The 22,502-nt window shown below is 43.0% G+C and overlaps 1 protein-coding gene across 10 annotated transcripts in view; it reads left to right on the top strand.

Moving 5' to 3' along the window:
• Window positions 1–22,502, top strand: part of LOC147035689 (uncharacterized) — a 159,121-nt gene that overhangs the window by 45,244 nt on the left and 91,375 nt on the right. For 4 of the 10 annotated variants that reach the window (XR_015049431.1, XM_085846764.1, XM_085846774.1 and 1 more), the window contains 3 exons: window positions 16,768–16,831; window positions 20,721–20,936; window positions 21,783–22,043. Coding sequence is in view for 3 of the 10 variants with exons in the window: in XM_085846764.1 (XP_085702890.1) it covers window positions 16,768–16,831; window positions 20,721–20,936; window positions 21,783–22,043 (541 nt within the window). In the remaining 7 variants the exon portion in view is untranslated. The remainder of the gene's footprint in view (window positions 1–16,767; window positions 16,832–20,720; window positions 20,937–21,782; window positions 22,044–22,502) is intronic. The other 6 variants (XR_015049436.1, XR_015049434.1, XR_015049430.1 and 3 more) reach the window with 3 other exon arrangements.

Below are 22,502 nucleotides of genomic sequence, written 5' to 3'. Positions count from 1 at the left end.
AAAAAACAAAACAGGTAATCTCTAATGTTAGCCTTTCAACAGATATCTTATAAAAGTAAGAGAAAACCGAAAAAATTGTGGACTGATGAGGGTCGAGAGTTTTATAACAAGACATTTATGAATTTTCTAAAAAATAACAGTATTACATTACACAGTGCCTTTAATGAAGGGAAGGCCGTTGTTGTTGAACGTTTTAATCGTACCTTAAAAGAGAGACTATATAAAAAATTCACAGAACTCGGTTCACAATAATGGTCATCTTTTATTCAGGATATTGTGGATAAGTATAATGACATGATTCACACGTCAACGAATATGAAATCATCAGAAACATTTACAAAATTAAAATGTGAAAAAGATTAATATCAGAAAACCTAAGTTCAAATTTGGTGATGTCGTAAGAATATATAGGTGGAAATCTCATTTTGAAAAAGGTTATATTAAACGATGGACGAACGAACTTTTCAAAATTGTTGATGTAATAGATACGGTTCCCTGGACTTATAAGATATATGATTTAGAAGGGGAAGAGATTTTAGGTCCATTTTATTCACAGGAATTACAAAAGATAAAACTCAGCAGATAATACCCATGGGAGCAATGGGTTGTTCCTTCACTCCCTCTTACTGTACACCTTTGTGGACACGAGAGGGTCAAGTCTGAGGTGTATAACAGTATATAATGTGTGTCAAGGGGGACGTTCTTAGATCTGTGAACCCCAAACACAGAATCCTTAACTGAATATTCAAGGCTTAACTTTTGTTTGTTGATGTGTGTGTGTGTGTGTGTGTGTGTGTGTGTGTGTGTGTGTGTGTGTGTGTGTGTGTGTGTGTGTGTGTGTGTGTGTGTGTGTGTGTGTGTGTGTGTGTGTGTGTGCGCGCGCGCGCGCACGCAATGGGAGCAATGGGTTGGCGCTTCACTCCCTCCTACTATACACCGTTGTGGACACTCGAGGGCCAAGTCCGAGGTGTATAACAGCATATAATGTGTGTCAAGGGGGACGTTCTTAGATCTGTGAACCCCAAACACAGAATCCTCAACTGAATAGTCAAGGCTTAGCTTTTGTTTGTTGATGTGTGTGTGTGTGTGTGTATGTGTGTGTGTGTGTGTGTGTGTGTGTGTCCCAACCTTCACATTCAAAATCTTAACCCCAACCCCCCAACCCTCGCCCACCACAATGACTTTTCAAAATGAGATTTCCACCTATATATATTTTTTCGTTTTTTTTCTCTTCTTCCAATTCTGTCTTTTAAGGCATTCAGGTTTGATGATTTAGAAAGGGGGAGTAAGCCTGGACTTTCTTTCCAGAAATAACAATGTATTTTTTTCTGTTTTTTTCTCTTCTTTCAATTCTGTCTTTTAAGGCTTCCAGGTTTGATGACGTAGAAAGGGGGAGTACTTTCTTGATAGGTTCAGATCCCAAAGAGTGGTAGATACGGTTCCTTGGACCATAGCATTTCAATTCTCCAAAATAAACCCAACTTTCCAAGTCTCCAAGGTATAACCACATTCCTGTTGAGTTTCCAAGAAACATATCACATTGTGAGTTATCAAGCCAGAACCCACATTTCAAGTCTCCAAAAATATAACCATCTATCCAAGACTCCAAGGTAGAATCAATTTCCAGAAATATAGTGGGTTTCAGTGATAGATCTCACATAGTATCACTGTGGATCATCAAGGAAAACTCCATTTTTCCAATTTTTATGGGTTTCAGTGATGGATCTCACATTGTATATCTGTGGATCATCAAGGAAATCTCCATTTTTCCAATTTTGATGGGTTTCAGTGATAGATCTCACATAGTATAACTGTGGATCATCAAGGAAATCTCTATTTTTCCAATTTTGATGGGTTTCAGTGATAGATCTCACATAGTATAACTGTGGATCATCAAGGAAAACTCCATTTTTCAAAATGTCGGAAAATTGTGAGTCTCCAAGGTAAAACTTGTATTCTGGCTCATCAAGGTATAACTTGTTCTGGGGGTATTGCCTTGATAACTCACAATGAGTACTATTGTTGCAAAACTCTTTTTCAGGACTTTGCTGGTCACCAAGGTATAACTCTTTGGTTGGATCATCAAGGATGAACTCGTTCTGTGGGTCTTGGTCGCTCATAAGGTCTTCAACCAAGCCAACAATTTCGCCCCAAGTTGTAGCAAAAGCAGTATTTTCATTTCGTATTTCAGATACAATTTCCTGTGAGAGAAAATAATAATGTATTAATCAAGTGATTTAACTATTAAATGAATATGCTTCAATCAAAGTTTGAAAATAGGAAAATAAAATCTTACCTCAACAGATAAGAGGTTTGAATCCAGTTCATCAACTTGAAGGTTTAGTTCCATACAAGTAGTCAATCTCCAAGGAACCCCAAAGTCATCCCACTCAAGGTCTCGCTTGTTCTGTGGGTCTTGGTCGCTCACAAGGTCTTCAACCAAGCCAACAATTTCGCCCAAAGTTGTGGCAAAATCGGTATTTTCAGATACAATATCCTGTGAGAGAAAATAATAATGTATTAATTTAGTTATTTAAATATTAAATGAGTCGATGCTTTAATCAAACTGAAAATAGGGAAATAAAATCTAACCTCAATGGATAAGAGGTTTGAATCCAGTTCATCAACTTGAAGGTTTAGTTCCATACAAGTCGGAGAGTTCCAGGCAAGCACACAGCACACCATTGCCAGCAAAAAAAAAATGTTTAAAATGGAGCCTGGGCTTGAGGCTTTTATAGGGAAAGACTGGTGGGTGTGGTTTCCTTTGGAAATTCCCTGGGCAAGCCCAGGCAAGCCTTCGTTGGGAAATTTTTCAAAACTTTAACATTCCAGAATTTTCTAGTGATGTCTTTGTGAGTCAGAGATGAACTGGAAATGATGTAAGAGTAGGCGGGGCTTTGCAAAAGTGGGCGGAGCTTAGGGAGAGTGGGCGTAGCTTACCGAAAGCCTCATAAAAGTGGGCCGGGCTTAGAAAACGTGGGCGTGGCTTATGAAAATACCTCATGGTGAGTGGGAGGAGCTTAGGGAAAAGTGGGTGGGGCTTAGGAAAGTGGGCATGCTTATGAAAATACTTAATTAGAAGTGGGCGGAGCTTTGGGAAAAGTGGGCGGGGCTTGAAGAAAAGTGGGCGGGGCTTATATAATTTTCGTTGGGATGGGCGGGGCTTATGAAAAGTGGGCGTGGCTGAACAAAAATAACCTGTGGCTCAGGAGGTGGTCAAACAAGAGCATTAAGAGAAGTTTATCATTTCGTCATGGCACAAAAGGGGTATCTCAAAAAAATATAAAGATTCAAATGTTTTGTTTTTAAATATTTTAGATGATAGGGATTATTGTGCAAAGAAAATTAAACTATTGAAGGAATTTGAGAATGAACAAATCTTTATAGGTTCAATGAGTGAGCTCAACAATATGCATTGGTTATTTGAAAAAAAGTGTCCCTGGGCTTACATGTTTCAGATATTTCTTTCGAATCACCTTTAACAAATCACATTACTACTTTACTAATTGAAGAAATCTTTATCTTATTGCATTGGTTCGTTGAAAAATAGTGTCCCGAGGTTAAAAGGGGAGACAAATAAATATACCTTGGGATAAAAAGGGGGTTTACTTTTTCGGGGAAAAAAATGATTCGCTGAAAATCCCCCATTCATATACATGGGGAGAAGTAAGCCAGAATCAGTATATTCACCCTTCTGACAACATTTTTAAAAGACACGAAAATTTTCCAAACAGTTTCAACAGTAGTTTCTACAATTTAACTTGATTCCTGACAAACCAGCTGAGTAGCACCAGACCTGCCCGTAATTTCCCCCCAAAAGCATTTCTATTTTGCTAAGTGCGTAGCTTGCAAAATGTCTTTGTCTTGGTTCTTGGAGGTTATGTCTCATAGTTAATGAATTCATCAAATCTTGAAGGAATTCCATAATTCACACCCAAGTTACCATTATTTCATTTATGATAAGCAAGGAATTTTGCCTGCTTGAGTCTATCATAGGGTTGCATTGGGTGGTTTGACATTGCCTTCCCAAAAGCAGTTTGGACAGGATTTTGTCTTTAACATATACATCAACGAATGCCATTCATCAACTTTAACATCCATCAACTAATAAAGACAGCGCGCTTGGTTTAACGTCCATCCAAGGGATAATTAATTGATCACTCTCGACTGGAGTGCTGGTGGGAGGTTATAAATCCTCATTCATCACAAGGTACCAAATCACACACAAATACTTTACAAATCACTTTAAAATCATTCCAAATCACATTTCCACATTTTGATCGCATTTTTTTAAGTACGAATCAAATCAAATTTTGGAAACATTTCTCTCACGTCATCGCCAACGGCATGCGCATTTCGACACAGTTGCCGCCAACCCCCTTTAAATCTGCATATGAATTGAATGGGGAGGGGGTTCACTACCCATACATCTCTTCTAGCAGTATGAATAGCTGCTTGTAAGACCTCACCTGGCCGGGCTGAGTAATTAGAGGATTTCTTTTGTCTCATAATGCCGGCAATAGCGAGCCTCCTAAATGGACTTCACGTTCGGAATATATTCCACATTCACAATTGTTATTTCACAATTTACCCAAAATCCCTATGGCTTTTAAATAAAACTTCAACACTTGCTTCAGCGTCTATCCAAAGCACAGCACACACATTTATGTCCTTTCCTGCTGACAAAGCACAGACTTTCTGTGGCGTAGTCAGGCTGAGGCAGACGAGGCAGTTGCCTCGTCGCTCATTTCCTGAAATATGATTTGGCCTGAGCCGTCTGGCCATCTGAGCTCCCTTGGGAGGAAACTATCAAAGCCACCCGGCAGTGCTCTGAATACTCTTATCTCAACTCCGATCATAATACCTAAATAGGACAATACCCCCCACCCCCCCCACTCCTAATATTACACAGGAAAATAAAATTATCCCTATGTTTACTTTCTAATTGTGTTTGCAGGATATCGATCATGAACATCCTTTAACAGATTTGGCCTACCAGATATATACTGTCACAAAACTAAAATCACACTATCAGCGCCCCACCCCATCCCTATCGCAACGCGCAGCGTGACATCAGCCAAGTTCACCTTTTTTCTCCTCGTCGCTTTTGGACCTCTGGCTACGCCCTTGACATTCAGCATTTAGTGTGGGCCCGTTCAGGGAGATTTGTGACCTTGGTTTTTTTTATCAGCACCAAACCACAAACTTTAAGGCTGCTTTAACTCCATGCTTGAAGTTTCTTTAGTTGTTACAATATCATTTCTGACAAAATATTCATGTATGACATTGTCCAGTAATCTTCAGTTCCTTATCGAGCTCTCAGTCGCTTCCAATTCAGATTTTCACCAAGATTGAATTCACAGACACACACCTCTCAATCTGCTCTCAAAACACTCTCAACGACATTCAGCCCACACTCTGAATCAACAGCGCATGCGGAGTCAGTCGTCTTTGTTTTTCCTCTGGAATGGGTGTGCATACTTCACCTTATCCAGAGTCTTCACAGTCTACGGTGACGACCAGTCCTTACCTCCATTTTCCGAACCAATGCATTCCCAAAAGCTTCACAGGTCACAATACACAACAGAGCACGTTTTATTCCAGTGAAATCTACTGGACTCGCACACGCTCCATTTCAACACTCACTCAGCACCACATGCAGATCGATGCAAATAATTGTGCATACAAATCAGATATGAATAAAAACATACAAGAGTTCCAGGTTGGAACAATCAACTTGCGTTCTTAACATAAAACTCAACCTTTCCAATCATATTGCATTCACAAATCCGTCAAAGAGATAACTCAATGCAAAACTATAGGATTTACGAATCCGTAACACCTCCACACAATAAAATTCAACAGCCTCACAGCAAGCAAAACTCCAGTGAGTACAATGAACAAACAGAAATCCAAACAGGTAACTGAACAAACATCCATAACACTTATTCGTTCTCCCACTTGCTCATTTACCTTGCTCGTTTACCTTGGCCGGAACTCAGTTTAGCTTCCGTCTCAGCATGACGCTGTTCGATATAATGCTTGCACGCCTCTGGCCCCCCAGGTAATCTCGCAATGGGTACCTAACAGTGTCTCTTCCTTTTCTTCCTTAGCAGCCTTCAATGTGACCTTTCTGGATTGGGTCTGCACTCCAAACTGTCATAAAGAGGAGCCCTCTCTCTCTTGTCATTGTGTCGCAGCTTCCTTCCTTTCCACACTTCCCTTACTCTCCTCTATAAGCACTCCTCTGTCTCCTCGTTGATCCTCTTCCTGCCCTGTACCATCATCTCCCACTGCGCCCGCTGCACCCTCGAGCGGCAGCGCCGTTGGAACTATGTCTGGAATGGGGTCGGGCCTCCCTGTCTGACTCCTCTCCTTCGCAGCCTACATCCTCAAAACTGACAGGCACAGCTCGGTGTTTTCTCTTTGATTTATTTTAACAGCCGCGTCTTTTCGACCCTGTCTCGACACTCCTCCATCCAATCCATGTACGCTCCCCAATGTACATGCCTCGAGGCCTTCTTGTCCTTTCCTTTCTCCTTCAGAACTTTCCTCAGGTGATTCAAACAATCCCGATCAAAAGTACTATTCTCAGGAAAAGGCAATTTACTGTTCATAGCCCAAACGCACCAATTGGCAACATCACTGAGAGAATTAGGTCAGCATTTATCGGACATATATCTCGTGCATGTCTCTCTCTGTGGCCTGTGGCAGGTGGCTTCAGTATACCCAATCTCATCACTCTTTAACAGCATTTCCCATCCTGCAAACCATTACCAGGTCACAAATACCATGAAATATGCACTTCATAACCTCAATCCACATAACATAACATTCAGACGACACAGCGATCTGGATCTCGAACCCCTCTCCTTGCGGAGGTGGGATTCCAATCCCCCTCTCTTTGGCCAGAGAGGATTGGCCTTTTCCCCAATGCATCTGCTGTACCCAGTACAGCACCGTGAGCCGAGTACCAAACTCGCTCAAGGTAAGGCGAAGACACAAGCTTCCTGTGAAGAGATCCCTGATCTCTGTTCAGCCCCGAAGGATTAAGCAGTCTCAAACCACAGGATGCTCTTAGGCCTATCAATAAAAACTATCTGACATGTACTTTCCTTTGTCGATGTGCGTTACACGCTAAGAACAGGCGCGCCATCAGGGATGCATCTCCTTGGCATTCGCCATCCCTCCGGACCATGGACTGCCTCCAGGGATTCTATTAACCGACCTGGTGTAAATCCTGTTACTCAATTTGTAAGAAACAATTAATTCACTGTCCACAACGAAAAGTACATTTCATCAGAGAACATTTATTTGCGGTACCATGGAGTCCAAAACACTGAGATGGTAAACATCCACAATGACTTGCACTAAACTAAGCTTACTTTTTCTGATATATATATATATATATATATATATATATATATATATATATATATATATATATATATATATATATATATATATATATATATATATATATATATATATATATACACATGCTGTGGAGGAGTGGAGACAAGTGGAGGAACAAAGAGAGAGCATGATGACCTTCAGTTGGCCTTGGTGAGATAGGATAAGACATTAGGTTTTTGGTCTTACAAAGAAATGAATATAAGGAATTGTGTGTATAAAAGGCAGTGAGTATATGGGTCTGATAAGCATTCGGCAAAATAACTCAAACTGCAATACGTGTCCACTGGGTGAAAGAGAATGACAAAATCATGGCAAAAGTTGCAGTGTCATCGACCAGGCCACCCTGTAGCACAGCAAGACATTCCCCCCATCCACACCCAGACAAAAGGGAAACACAATGACAGCCAATTCGACTGCAGCATAAAAATTATATTTATAAAGCACCAGCAACAATTATAATTGAGAGTGCATGAATATAATTATTTTTTTCTTCCACACGCTCAAAACTCTCAAGTTAAGCATCCAGCTCATCGTGTTTCTTATCATACTAGCCGCAACCCCGTCACAGACGGATTCTGTTCATTCAACCACCCTCACCAGCTCACACACACTCGAGGGACATGGACTGGACAGGGTGTTCTTGCCGCCTACTCATCCCCCGCCCCTGCCCCATTCAATTTGCTTACCCCCGCCAAAAATGTAATTACCCCAACCCCGCCTCTTCACTCCCCGCCCCCCCCGTCTTTTGATTCCCCGCCCCACTTGCCCCAGGGCCCCCACCCCCTGTCCACCCCCTCACACTCAACTCCGCCTCATTCAACCCAGCCCCCACCCCATTTACCCCTGTCTCACGCTTTCAATTTGCTTACCTCCGCCCAAAAATTTGCTTACCTTGCCCCCCGCCTCTTCACTCCTCGCCCCCATCTCAACGAGAAGTGTTTATTCTGCTTCAGAGTAGAAAGTTGACTATTGCCACTATGTGCGATGCACTCTTACAGGTACGAAGTTTCTTTCAGTCCAGGTCACAGTACCGAGAAAAACTTGACGCGACCACTAGGAGGAGCACAAAATTGGTCCTTCAGTATTAATATATCGATGTTGGGAGCTTCGGCTTGTTTGCCATTACTGGTACATCACCAGTGTCAAGTGCAGTGTAAGCACGTGTTTCTGCTTCAATCTCCCACTGTATTTTTGCCAATTCAATGTTCATTTGCATTTCCTCCTTCATACGTTCGGCTTCTTGGGCATGTGCACCACATTCCGCCTCATCTTTGCATTCCTCACGCTCTGTTTCCTCTTTCCATGCACGTTCCTCATGCTCCATTTCCTCTTTATGTGCATGCTCCTCAAGCACCGCTTGTCTTTCCTCAAGTTCACGATCCTTCTCTTCCTTAGCAGCCACTTGCTGTTCTTTAATAAATGCCATTAGTGTCTCTCCCTTCAGTCCAAGCCACTCATCTTACTCAATCCACTTGTCAAACTCCATGGCAGATGGATGAGTGGTAAATTTGCACCTAGATCACAACTGCAGCACCATGGCTTATGCATAATCTTCCTGGTCTGCCGTTTCTGTGACACCGTAAAGCTTTTTAACACAAACAGATCCCAGCACAGTCACCAAAATGTATGGAGTGGTGACGAACCCAGCACGTTCTCCCGTAGCTGCAATCCCAGCTTTGAGCTTCATAAATCTGAACGAACATATCTGTCGGCTACAACTCAAATGTATCTTTGTCAGTTGGTGTCTGTGACTTCTGAGTGGCGTTACGGTGATCACATGAACAGTGTAACGTTTGTGAAACTCATATTTCAAAGATAGTCTGCAAGTGTGCTTTAAGACAAAAATAGTGCCTCCGTTTTGGTAGATTGTCGACCAAGGCTAACGAGCTCAACCCACTTGGATTTGAAATCAGAGTTGTCCCTCTCCAAGGCAGATTGCCGATCAAGGCTTATGAGTACTACCGAACCGGGTTTGAAATCAGAGATTTCCCTCTATTAGGCAGAGAACCAATCAAAGCTGACGAGCTTCACCCACGCAGAGTACCCGGTTTTGAGACGCCGGGAACTCGCCTACACCCTCTGCCTTTAGTAAGAAACAGGGTCGGCATGAGAAGCCAGACAGTAGATTTGGTTTGGAGAGACACTTTGAGGCACTGTGCTATATTTGGGAGATTTCAGTGGAGATGGTAATGCTCAATAATTCAACCCAATCCCAACACATTCCCTCACCCATGAACTCAAAACATATTTCGAGTGTATACTTTAATTAGTCCATGACAGTCCATCATGAAAAATTACATTAAATAATGAATGAAATCGCTCCAAACTCCAAATTTGAAAACGATAGCAACGCTAAAAGTGATGTATCCAGCAATTAGTAGGGCTGAGGATCAGACATTCGATGATATGAGTGGTGAAAGTGGGGGAAAAATAGAGTGCTATATTGTGAAAAAACCCATGCAACCTGTTCCAACTCAAGGCATTGTTGATCAGGCTGAACAAAATGGCGGCTGAGGATCCCAGCAAGCTGACAGAGGGCTGACCAAGATGGCACATAAACATCTTTGTCAAGTTTGTTTTATTGTTATTTTTTTCCTGAGCACCCCACTCCCTCCCCCTAAATTGTCTTCAAAAGTGGTGTTTAAATTTATCCAAACATGCTAATATCATTCATACACTACCTTGGAATGCATGTAAAGTTTCAGGCCACTAGGTTTTCAGGCCACACAGTGACATTGTTATTATAGACTCGCAAAGACAACCCGTTGCTTCAGTGACGGGGGTGTGAAAGGGAGGGGGTGGAGAAAGAGCGAGGGGGAGAGGGGGGAGGATTGGGAGAGAGGAGATGATTGGGAGAGAGGGTGGACGAGAGGATGGAGGGAAGGGAGGGAAGGGGATAGGAGGGAGGGGGAGTGAGGACTGGGTGAAGATGGGGAAGCAAGGAAGGGGAGAAGAGCGAGGAAGGGACGGGGAGGTGGGGAGAGCTATGCCTCACCAAATGTTGCTATACACTCCAGGAGGGGGATGTGAGTAGGGGGTGACAGAGGGGAGAGAGAGAGAGAGAGAGAGAGAGAGAGAGAGAGAGAGAGAGAGAGAGAGAGAGAGAGAGAGAGAGAGAGAGAGAGAGAGAGAGAGAGAGAGAGAGAGAGACAGAGAGAGAGAGAGAGAGAGAGAGAGAGAGAGAGAGAGAGAGAGAGAGAGAGAGAGAGAGAGAGAGAGAGAGAGAGAGAAGTATGAAAAAAAGAAGAGAGATAGGTGAGGGGTAGAGGTGGGGTTAGTAAGGAGAATGATATGTTGTGCTTAATGAGCGAGCACACACACAAAAACAAACTCATGCCAGAACAGCTGGACACACAACGACACAACAGAGTTTGAAAAGTTATCCGATGGCACATCTGCAAAAACTTTGATGTTCTAGTTCCAGAAAATTTGTGGGAAAATGAACCAAAAGTAATCACTGAAAACATGGAAGTACCGACTGCTCATGATCTCATGATCTCATGATATGAGATCGAATGATCTCATCAAGGGTGAACATTTAAAACAAAGTGTTGTGATCAGATATCACAGTTAGGTACAAAAAAGAGAAGTCATTGCTTATTGAGGTGTAAATACCAGTGATTTTGGACGAAACGATGCAGAAATCAAGAAAATGAACAAACACCAATACCTCAAGAATGAAGTGAGAAGATCCTGGAAGCTGAAGAATGCTAAGTTGTACCAATGATAGCTGGATCTACAGGAATGATTACATAGAACCTCACAGAGATATTAAACATAGGAGGAATACCACTTGGCACTCACCTGGTCATGGCTGGATAAGATAACCAGGCAACTACTGGTTGGCACGGATGACCCACAAAATATATAATGGAGAAGAAAGTATCTTCTTATTCTTTCTGCTGCTCCCGTTAGGGGTTGCCACAGTGGATCATCCGTCTCCATTTCGCTCTATCCTCCACATCTTCCATTGACACTCCAACCACCCGCATGTCCGCCCTCACCGCATCCATGAACCTCTTATTTGGCCTTCCTCTTCTCCTCCGACCTGGCGGCTCCATCCTCAACATCCTTCTCCCAATAAACTCCACTTCCCTCCTGTGCACATGTCCAAACCAGGTCAATCTCACCTCTCTCACTTTGTCTCCAAACTGTCCTACCTGCGCTGTCCCTCTAATATACTCATTCCTTATCCTGTCCATCATTGTCACTCCCAACGACAATCACAGCATCTTTAACTCTGCCACCTCCAGCACTGCTTCCTGTCCTTTTGTCAGCGCCACTGCCTCCAAACCATACAACATAGCTGGTCTCACTACCATCTTATATACTATCCCCTTAACTCTTGCAGCTCCCCTTCTGTCACAAATCACTCCTGCAACTCTTCTCCACCCACTCCATCCTGCCAGCACTCTCTTTTTCACTTCTCTCCCACACTCTCCGTTACTTTGGACAGTTGATCCCAAGTATTTACACCAATCCACCTTCCCCACCTCAACTCTTTGTAACCTCACCATACCCCCACCCTCCCTTTCATTTACGCACATGTACTCCGTCTTAGTCCTACTGACTATCATTTCCCTTCTCTCCAGTGCATACCTCCACCTCTCGAGGCTCGCCTCAGCCTGCTCCCTACTCTTCCTACAGATCATTATGTCATCCGCGAACATCATAGTCCATGGAGACTCCAGTCTGATCTCGTCCGTCAACCTGTCCATCACCATTGCAAACAGGAAAGGGCTCAGAGTCGATCCTTGGTGCAATCCCACTTTTACCTTAAACCGGTCTGTCATTCCTCCCGCACACCTCACCGCTGTCACACTGTCCTCATACATATCCTGCACCATCCTCACATACTTCTCCACCACTCCCGACTTCCTCATACAATTCCACAACTCCTCTCTTGGCACCCTATCGTAAGCTTTCTCTCAATCCACAAACACACAATGTAACTCCTTCTGGCGTTCCTCATACTTCTCCATCAACATTCTCAAAGCAAACATCACATCAGTGGTGCTCTTTTCTGGCATAAACCCATATTTCTGCTCACAAATCGTCACCTCTCCTCTCAACCTCGCTTCCACTACTCTTTCCCACAACTTCATGGTGTGGCTTAACAACTTTATCCCCCTGTAATTTCCACAGCTCTGCACATCACCATTGTTCTCGAAAATCGGAACCAGTACACTTAATCTCCACTCCTCAGATTTTATTATCCTCTCACCTTCCAAGATTTTATTAAACAATCTGGTTAACAACCCCACTGCCATCTCTCCTCAACACTTCCATGCCTCCACTGGTATACCATCTCGGCCAACCGCCGTCCACTTTTCATCCTCTTCATAGCAGTCCTCACTTCATCCTTACTGATCCACCCCACTTCCTGATTCACTATCTCCACCTCTTCCAACATTCTCTCTCTCTCTCATTTTCTTCATTCATCAGCTACTCAAAGTACTCCATCAACCTTCCCAACACACTCTCCTCGCTTGTCAGCACATTCCCATTTGCGTCCTTTATCACCCTAACCTGCAGCACATCCTTCCCAGCTCGGTCCCTCTGTCTTGCCAATCAGTACAAATCCTTTTCCACTTCTTTTGTATCCAACTTGTCATATAGCTCGCCATGTGCCTTTTTCTTAGCCTTTGCCACCTCTCTCTTTGCCTTGCGCCACCACTCCTTGTACTCCTGCCTACTTTCTTCATCTCTCTGGCTATCCCACTTCTTTTTCGCCAACCCCTTCTTCCTTATACTTTCCTGTACTTCCTCGTTCCACCACCATATCTCCTTATCTTCCTTCTTCTGTCCAGATGTCACACCAAGGACCTTCCTAGCTATCTCACTCACCATTTCTGCTGCCGTTGCCCAATCATCCCTCCCCTCTTTACCACCATCCAACACCTGTCTCACCTCCTCCCTAAATTCCACGCAACAGTCTTCCTCCGTCAGCTTCCACCATCTGGTCCTTGGTTCAGCCCTCACTCTCTTCCTCAACCTCACCTCTAAAATCATCCTACAGACCAACAATCGATGCTGTCGAGCTACACTCTCCCCTGCCTCCACCTTGTAATCTATAATCTCTTTCAGGTTGCATCTCCTGCTTAAGATGTAATCCACCTGTGTGCACTTTCCTCCACTCTTGTATTTCACTCTGTGTTCCTCCTTCTTCCTGAAATACGTACTTACCACTGTCATTTCCATTCTTTTTGCAAAATCTTCCACCATTTGCCCTTCCACATTCCTCTTGTTGAGACCGTACCTACCCATCACCTCTCATCCTCTTTATTCCCTTCACCAACATGCCCATTGAAATCTGCTCCAATCACCACTCTTTCATCCTTGGATACACTCTCCACCACTTCATCGAACTCACTCCAGAAATTTTCTTTATACTCCATCTCACACCCCATATGTGGGGCATATGCACTGATGACATTCATCATCACCCCTTCAATTTCCAACTTCACACTCATCACTCGGTCAGACACTCTCCTCACCTCCAATACCCTCTTGACATAATCCTCCTTCAGGATTACCCCTACACCATTTCTCCTCCCATCCACACAATGGTAGAACAGTTTGAAACCAACTCCAATGCTCCAAGCCTTGCTCCCCATCCACTTGGTCTCTTGTACACACAGTATGTCCACCTTTCTTCTCTACATCATATCAGCCAACTCTCGCCCTTTTCCAGTCATAGTCCCAACATTCAGAGTTCCAACTCTCAACTCCACACTTCTACCCTTCCCCCTCTCCCACTTCATCTGGACCCACCTTCCCCGTCTCCTTCTCCTCCTTCACCCAGCAGTAGCACAATTTCCACTGGTACCCTGCTGACTAACGGTACCGGTGGCGGTCGTTGATAACCCCGGCCTCGAGCGCTCCAGTATGGAAATCCATGTTATTGTCCGCATAATGATTTGGCATAGGTTTTTACGCCGGATGCCCTTCCTGACGCAACCCTGGTCGCCTCATATGACAGACAGGGATATGGTACACCTATTCTAACCGGGGCATATGGAGAAAGTATATACCTCAGTATTTTTTTGTTAATAGCATGAACAAACCTTGGTACATCAAGGGTGATAAAGGTTGTGGTTAAGTTTCATTGAAATTGTATGTGTGGTTTCAAAAAAGAGAGGGAATACATATTTTGGACAACCCCCACCCACCTCACCCCCCCCTGTATAACCCATCAGACCCCAATTTTTTAATGTCGTGAACAAACTTTGGTGCATCACGGGTGGTGAAGATGGTCGTCAAGTTTCATCAGAATTCCGTGTGTAGTTTCTGAGAAGAAAGCAAATGCATATCTTGGGGGGCAAACCCCCTCTCTCAAAATTTTGACAAAAGAAAACTTCACAGCTTGGTCCGTGAATTGTGACCCCTTACTGAAATGAAGGTGGATGCTTTGAGACTTCCCGAGGAGGACTCCATTCCACATTCTGAAACCCACAAATGTACATACTAATCAAGGACACACAAAAACACACACACACACAAACACACACACACACACACATACACACACACACACACACACACACACACACACACACACACACACACACACTGTGAGACCTGGTACGTCTCCATTTCACTTCCTGATGAGCCCCACCTACATGTGGAGATAGCAGGCAACAACAGCAACTCCCACATCCCTGTACACACACACACACACACACACACACACACACACACACACACACACACACACACACACACACACACACACACACACACACACACACACACACACACATTACACCTGATCGAAATCTGTTTCACCTCCGGACACCCGCACACCACACGTGGAGATAACACCCACACACACACACACACAAACGCACACACACGCTTCATCGAGATCGACAATTTTTCGGGAATCGGCAGGTTGGAGTCAGTGTGATTCCCGACTTCAGCCAGTTCTGTATACATCCCAGAAACGTTGAGTAGCTTTCACTGAAAAACGTTATATTTATGGAGACATTTCAGGGAGATGCTCACAACCATTATTCTTTATAAACAGCTGTGTGTGATGGGTGGGAAAAAAAAATTTGGCTCGGTAATTTATAAAACACGTAAATACAGCAAACGGCTCAGAAATCTGGCATTATCAAATATATTTTGCTTTGTTACTCACAAAGAGAAACATATAATATTTGTGAAGCAAATCCGACAACCAAATGCTTTAGAAGTAGGCACGAGGACAAAGGTAAACCTGAAAGAACCTCCATAAGATACGGGATGAACCTTTGCCACCAAGCACACATAACAGGCACGGCATGTCCACACATCCGTCGATAGTCCGTAGAGATTCAAATCTAACCCTATTTACCACGTCCGTGTGTGCTGTTTTTGTACCACTACCTTGTAGTAACTGTTGACTGAACATCCCGATCAGGACACGAACTGTATTGTACATCTCGGGAAGTGGCTTAAGCACTCAAGCACTCCAAGGGAATGCCTGGCTTGGCAAGTAATTACCAATTGCCGTCGATACAACTATGCACCCAGATATGCCCGTGTTATGTCCAAATTGGACAAATCAACACTTTTTGGGGAAGTCGGAACTGCTGATACTTTCAAATCTGGAGTTTACATTTTGTAATTCTGGTAATTTCAAGAGATTCTCTCGGATATTCATATACTGAAATTAAATAAAGCCACAAACGCTGGTGTCTCCATGCGTTTATAAGCATTGCAATATACCCAGCGATTCATAGCTATGATTAACAGGCATTCGATACTATGAGTGAGGAAAGTGAAAAAAAAAATTATCCTTAAGAAATCGTTGTGGCCTGTTCCAAGTCAAGGCCCGGTTGAGCAGGCCAAAAATACATGGCGATTTTAGCGAGGTTACTCTGCCAACCAGCGAGGTTACCCAGGAAACGACAAATGACCCCAAACTGCAAGGTGGCAGAGGATCACCTGATGAAGGATATAATTAACTTTCACCATTCATTTTCTTCAAAAGGGGTGTTTTAATTCACCAAAATACCCAATTTTCACTCCTGCCCTTCCTTGGAGATTTCTTCATGTGCATGCAAAGTTTCAGGCTGCAAGGTTTTATAGTTTTGGAGTTATTGAGACACACTGAAACACACACACACACACACACACACACACACACACACACACACACACACACACACATTGCCTTTTATTAGTATATATATATATATATATATATATATATATATATATATATATATATATATATATATATATATATATATATATATATATATATATATATATATATATATATATATATATTTACTGATTATATTCATCTTATCTTTTCTTTCAATATATAAAGTAGTAGTGTATGTTTGTTTGTCCTCTTAGAACTCGAAAACTACGCATCGCAGAGCAAAATTGAAGGCATGTTCGGAATCAACACGTCTCAGAGGTACGACAGCACACCTTAGATGTTTAAAAAAACAAACAAAAAAAATCGTCGATTTTTTTTCGCAATTTCAATTTTCTGCCGCAATTGATTGATTTTCCCCCCTTTCTTATTCCTATTTTTTCTTTTTTCCCCAGGCAACGCTGAGTACTCCAGATATATATATATATATATATATATATATATATATATATATATATATATATATATATATATATATATATATATATATATATATATATGTATATATACATACTAATAAATGTCAAAGTGTGTGTTGTGTCAGTACATAAATGTAACTATCAGCATGACTGAAAATTGGATATTTGGGTTAATTAAAAGACCCCTTTTGAAGATGAGTAATGGCCTTATTTAATTACATCCTTTATCAGGTGTCATCCTCAGCCACCTCACTTTCTGTGGCCTTAAGGTGTATCCTTGGTTACCTCATTGGGGTCTGAAGCCACCATGTTTTTTGGCCTGCTCAACCAAGCCTTGACTTGGAACAGGCGACAACGATATCTTAACGATAAAGTTTTTTTTTCACTTTTCTCACTCATATTATCGAATGCCTGTTCATCATAGCTATGAATCGCTGTTAAAATAGCTTTTGTAAGTGCTATAAATTCCAAATTAGGAGCTTGGGGCAATTTCATGCATTATTTGATGCAATTTTCCATGATCTACTCTCACAGACGAACTCAATATATCATCGGAATTTGATTTCGGCTTTGAGGATCGGATATTGTCGGGACTAAATAAGTGTCAAAATCTGTTGTGAAATCTCGTAATTTAAAGAAATAACGAGTTGATAACTCAGCTTATATACTTATTTACTTTAAGCAAGCAAGGCTATGGCCCATCCTCCTCCACAATATGGTCCCTCCTCCTCCACATGTACACCAGATAATGTGAAATTTCCAAAGCATTAAATTAATCTTTTTCCACTGTTTGGAGAATTATATTCCATCCATCCATTGAAACCATACTCTGTGCAGAGCGTTGGTGCTGCCAAAGCAGTCTCCTTGGCTATTGGGCACAATCCTGGATGGGTCACCACTTTGACACGATATACAAGCATGCTGGCACTCATTTTGCCGACCTCGGAAGGATGACCGGTAGAGTCAATCCTGCCTGGTAATAATTCAACAGCCGAGTGGGATTTGAACTCAGGATCTGAGGATGCAAACCCCGCCATCCTAACCATTAAGCCAACACCAGGCAAAATGGTGAAAGATTACTTCGAAAATTAAAAAAAATCTCACATCTGGATATCGATTCGGATCTATACCAAAGTCGAGTCTATTCTTCTTTATCACCCACCATCCTGTCCACCAAGTTACGTCCGAATCCGTCCATAACTTTTTGAAATATCGTGCTATATATCGCTGTTGGCCCTATCACTCAATGGTGCTTTTTTTCACTTTCAAACTTTCAATCACTTTCAAAATTCTCAGAACTGGATCTGGATCTTCACCAGAATGCACCCATTTCACCCTTGTCACACACAAAACATCTCCATCAAATTACATACGAATCCGTCCACAACTTGAGATATCTTATTCACAGACAACCAGACATATGGGTGAAAACACAACCTCCATTCACCTTCGGTGGCAGAAAAATTACTCGAGAAACAGTGAGAATAAAGACACTTTAATAATTTGTGGAGGTCTTTGGACCTGCTGTAGAATTCTGTAGTTGTTGTGGAATTTTATTTTTAACGTTTAGCCGACTTGATGTAAATCCTGTTACTCAAATGAAAGACACCGATTATTTCACTGTCCACACCAGAAAGTACTTTCCTTCAGAGAAAATTTTATTTTAACTTGGTACCAAGGAGTTCAAAATCACTCAGATGTAAGCATCCACAATGAATTTTTCACTCCCCTCAGATTACTTTTTCTGGCATTTATATACTTTGAAGGGAGCAGAGAGGGTCTGATAAGCAAATGGGTAAATTTGTGTAAATGTAATAGAATGTATTACATTTGTGTAAATGTATTACACAGAAATGTAATACGTGTCCACTAACTGGACAGCAAATGACATAATTAATGGCAAAAGTTGCAGTGTTATCAAGCAGGTCACCATGGACATGGTGAGGATTAAACAAAAGTCCAGAAGTGGGACAAAGGAATACAGGATAAGACATTAGGTTATTGGTTTAACAAAAAATGAATATAATAGGCAATGAGTACATGACTGAAACCAGTGAGACAAAGAGCAAAGGACAACTTGTACAAAGAGGAATATTTCCCATCAGACCTTTGGCTCAGAGGATTTGCATTAATCAAATTAACCAAAAACAGATGAGCAGGTCGTCAACATATTGGATCAATGTGGATCCACTGGGAAAAACTACATCATCTAGGTTGTCTTTCAATGCTCGGGAAAACAAAGTAGGACTCTCGGTGTAACTTTATGGAAGTACAATCCAAGTATATTGTTTTAATTTATACATAAACCAAAAAAGGAATTGTGCTTCAGGGGCTATCGGTATACTTAAAAAAGCTGAACAAAGATCCACTGTAGTATTACTTGGAATATTTTCTAGAATGGTAGTTGGATTTACAATGAGTGGGTAGACCGGAATCACAATCTCATTCACTGCCCTGAGGTCCTGAACAAACGTCCACGTCGACTTTCCAATTTTCACACAGGTAAGAGCGGCGTATTACATTGGCTGACTGTGGGAATAATTATCCCTTGCTTCAATAGCGCTTCCACTATGGGAGCTATCCCTGCTTCCGCTTCTGGACACAATGGGTATTGCGGTTTTCGAGGCAGCTTCTTTGATGTATCTATATTGATCTTTACTGGGTGCATGCCTCTAATTTGCCCCGCATCGTGAGCATGTATTGCCCACAGACAAGACGGGACCTGCTCCAATAATTCAGGTAATTTTACAGACCCACATATTTCTGAGAGATCAACAGTCTCGAACACAGCTTTCACACTCCCTATACACCCCAACCAACAATATCCATCTGCTCCAATCCTCCATAGTCCGTTTACTTGGCTCGACCCCATCAAGGTCACTTCCGATGCTTTCTTCAAACTGGTCACCATGTGCCCAATGTCTGTTGTTTGGTAACCTCTCGCAATCACGAAGGTAACATGCGGTGTAACACTGGACTGCTGGTTCCACAATTTTAATTGTCCCTGCGTCAGATGCACCTCCAGGCCAATACCTTGCTTCCCAATCCACATTGTCCCCAATGTTATGTCAAAAGCCTGGTGTAATTTCGAAATTGTTTCCCTCGCATAGACGTTATCTTTTCCCTTAACGTCGCAATCTGCAATGCAATGTAATCGAGTCTGCAACCTGTCCATGTCTATGTGATTTTGACTTACCCAGTCACACACCTCCGGTACGCTCTTTTTTCAGATTGGACATGCACACCTGCAAATGGTTAGATGCTTCACAATCCATCACAGCCCACCGGTATACAAGATTCTCTGTATTTTCCTGCAATAAATTCAGCATAGTTTTATGCGATTCGTGAGGTATATCCAAATACACTCCCTCAGGGGTACATTTCATTGTGCAGTTCAGCTTACATAATAGATCTCTTCCCAACAAATTAATTGGCATATCAGTTGCCATCAAAAATGCATGTTGCACCGACAAAGGTCCAATCTCCACCCGTAGTTGTTCAGATAGTGGGATCGCCATGGCAACGCCTAATATTCCTACTACCTTTACTTGTTCCTGCGATAAAGGTGCATTCGGGAAGTCAATTTTTCTGAGTGCAGATTTTGTCGCCCCCGTGTCCACCAAGAAAGGAATCTTTTGGCCTTCAATTGTCAAAGTCAATTTCGGTTCGTCACGTGGTTTTGAAGTCAGGAAGGGTAATTCTGACGAAATCCCTTCCGTTCTCTGTCATAGAGCGAACGAGTTATGAGGTGGACATGAACTCTGAGGTGGAGGGGGTGGAAATGAACTCTGCGGTGGACAGGGTGGAAATAAGCTCTGCGGTGGAGGGGGTGGAAATGAGCCAGCTTGCTCAGCCTGTGTTCCCCAGCCATCCTGCTGATGGGAATATGCACCTCCATCTCTGTTTGGTTGTACTGCTCGCCTCTCCCCGAATGGTCCGTTCATACCGTAAGTCAGACCATTCCTGCTGTTCGGGCACTTCCTGGCCTAGTGACCTGGTTGCTCACACGCACGACATGCCTCTCTGTTCAGGTCTCTGTGTTGTGATCGGCCACGGTTATGGCTCAGCCCACGGTAGTGCGCATAATACCTTGCATTTCTCCCACTCGTCCATTCTCCTTGCCCATTAACCTGGGCCGGCATCAGTCTCGCCTCCATCTCATCCCGACACTGTTCTATCAATGAACTGCAATGGTCACATTATTGCATTAAATCCTTTACATCTTTTGATTCCCAGCCAATACACACTCGCTTCATCTCGCTCTGCAATTTGGCTGCCAAACCATTGTTGAACGCATGAGAGAATGGGACACCTTCCTCATCTTTTAATCCAGAGTGACGCTGATACATATTCCGTAACCATTCTAAAAAGCCCAACGGGTCCTCAGCTCAGCGAGCGCTGTCTGCACGCCTGTATTTTCCCCCGATCTGTTTTGAGTGGTGCAACCTCTGTCACCGACTCAATGAGCTTGTTCATATGTTCTGTGAGCTCATCTCTGTTTCCAGGCACTTCACTTGGCCATCCCACTACCTGTTTAAGTTGTCAGAGTAACCCCTCGGGCACAATTAATTTCAAGATATTCATATCCATATAAGTTGGCCGATGGCATTCCACAATCACACGCAACACTCGTTGAATTTTTTCCGGATCCTCTCGCACCTTCGGCATATCGTTGGCAATGGTCCTTAACTCGGAACCCCATGGCCGATATATTGCTTGCACCACTCTGGCCCCCAGGTAATCTCGCAAAGGAAACGCACCGATCAGTGCCTCTTCATTTTCTTCCTTCGCAGCCTCCAACGTGACCTTTCTGGATCGGGTTTGCACTCCGACCTTGTCACCAAGAGGAGCCTTCTCTCTGCGTTGTGTCTCAGCTTCCTTACTCTCCTCTTTAATTACTCCTCTGTCTCCTCATCGATCCTCTTCCTGCCCTGTGCCATCATCTCCTACTGCGCCTGCTGGGCCCGGTTCTTCATCCTCGAGTGGCTGTGCCATCGGAGCTATGTTACTTCGCCACCTATCTGACTCCTCATCATCATCCTCAAATCTGACAGGTGCAGCTTATTGTTTCCTCTTTTATTTATTTTCAAGTCTTACTGGCATCTGCATGGTTAATTGGTCCAGCTGATCCTTCAGGTTTAACAGCCACGTCTTTTCGACCCTGTCACGACATTCCTCCATCCAATCCATGCACACTCCGATATGTACGTGGCTCGAGGCCTTCTTGTCCTTTCTTTTCTCCTCCACCACTTTCCTCAAATGATCCAAACAATCACGATCAAAAGTACCATTTTCAGGAAAAGGCAATGTACTGTTCATAGTCCAAATGCACCAATTTGCAACGTCGCTCACATAATCAGGCCCATATTTGTCAAACATATATCTCGCGTATGTCCCTCTGCGTGGCCTGAGGCAGGTTGCTTCGTGCCATAAGTTCACAGCAGGTCTTCATACAAACAATCTCATCACTCTTTCCACCAGTATTTCCCATCTTTCAAACCGTTAACAGGTCA

This window comes from Eptatretus burgeri, chromosome 1 (assembly GCF_056783735.1).
Source record: "Eptatretus burgeri isolate ZD-2024b chromosome 1, Ebu_testis_v1, whole genome shotgun sequence".
Classification (NCBI taxonomy): domain Eukaryota; kingdom Metazoa; phylum Chordata; class Myxini; order Myxiniformes; family Myxinidae; genus Eptatretus; species Eptatretus burgeri.
Note: the sequence above shows the minus strand (reverse complement) of the source record. Positions and strands in the feature narration are given on the sequence as shown.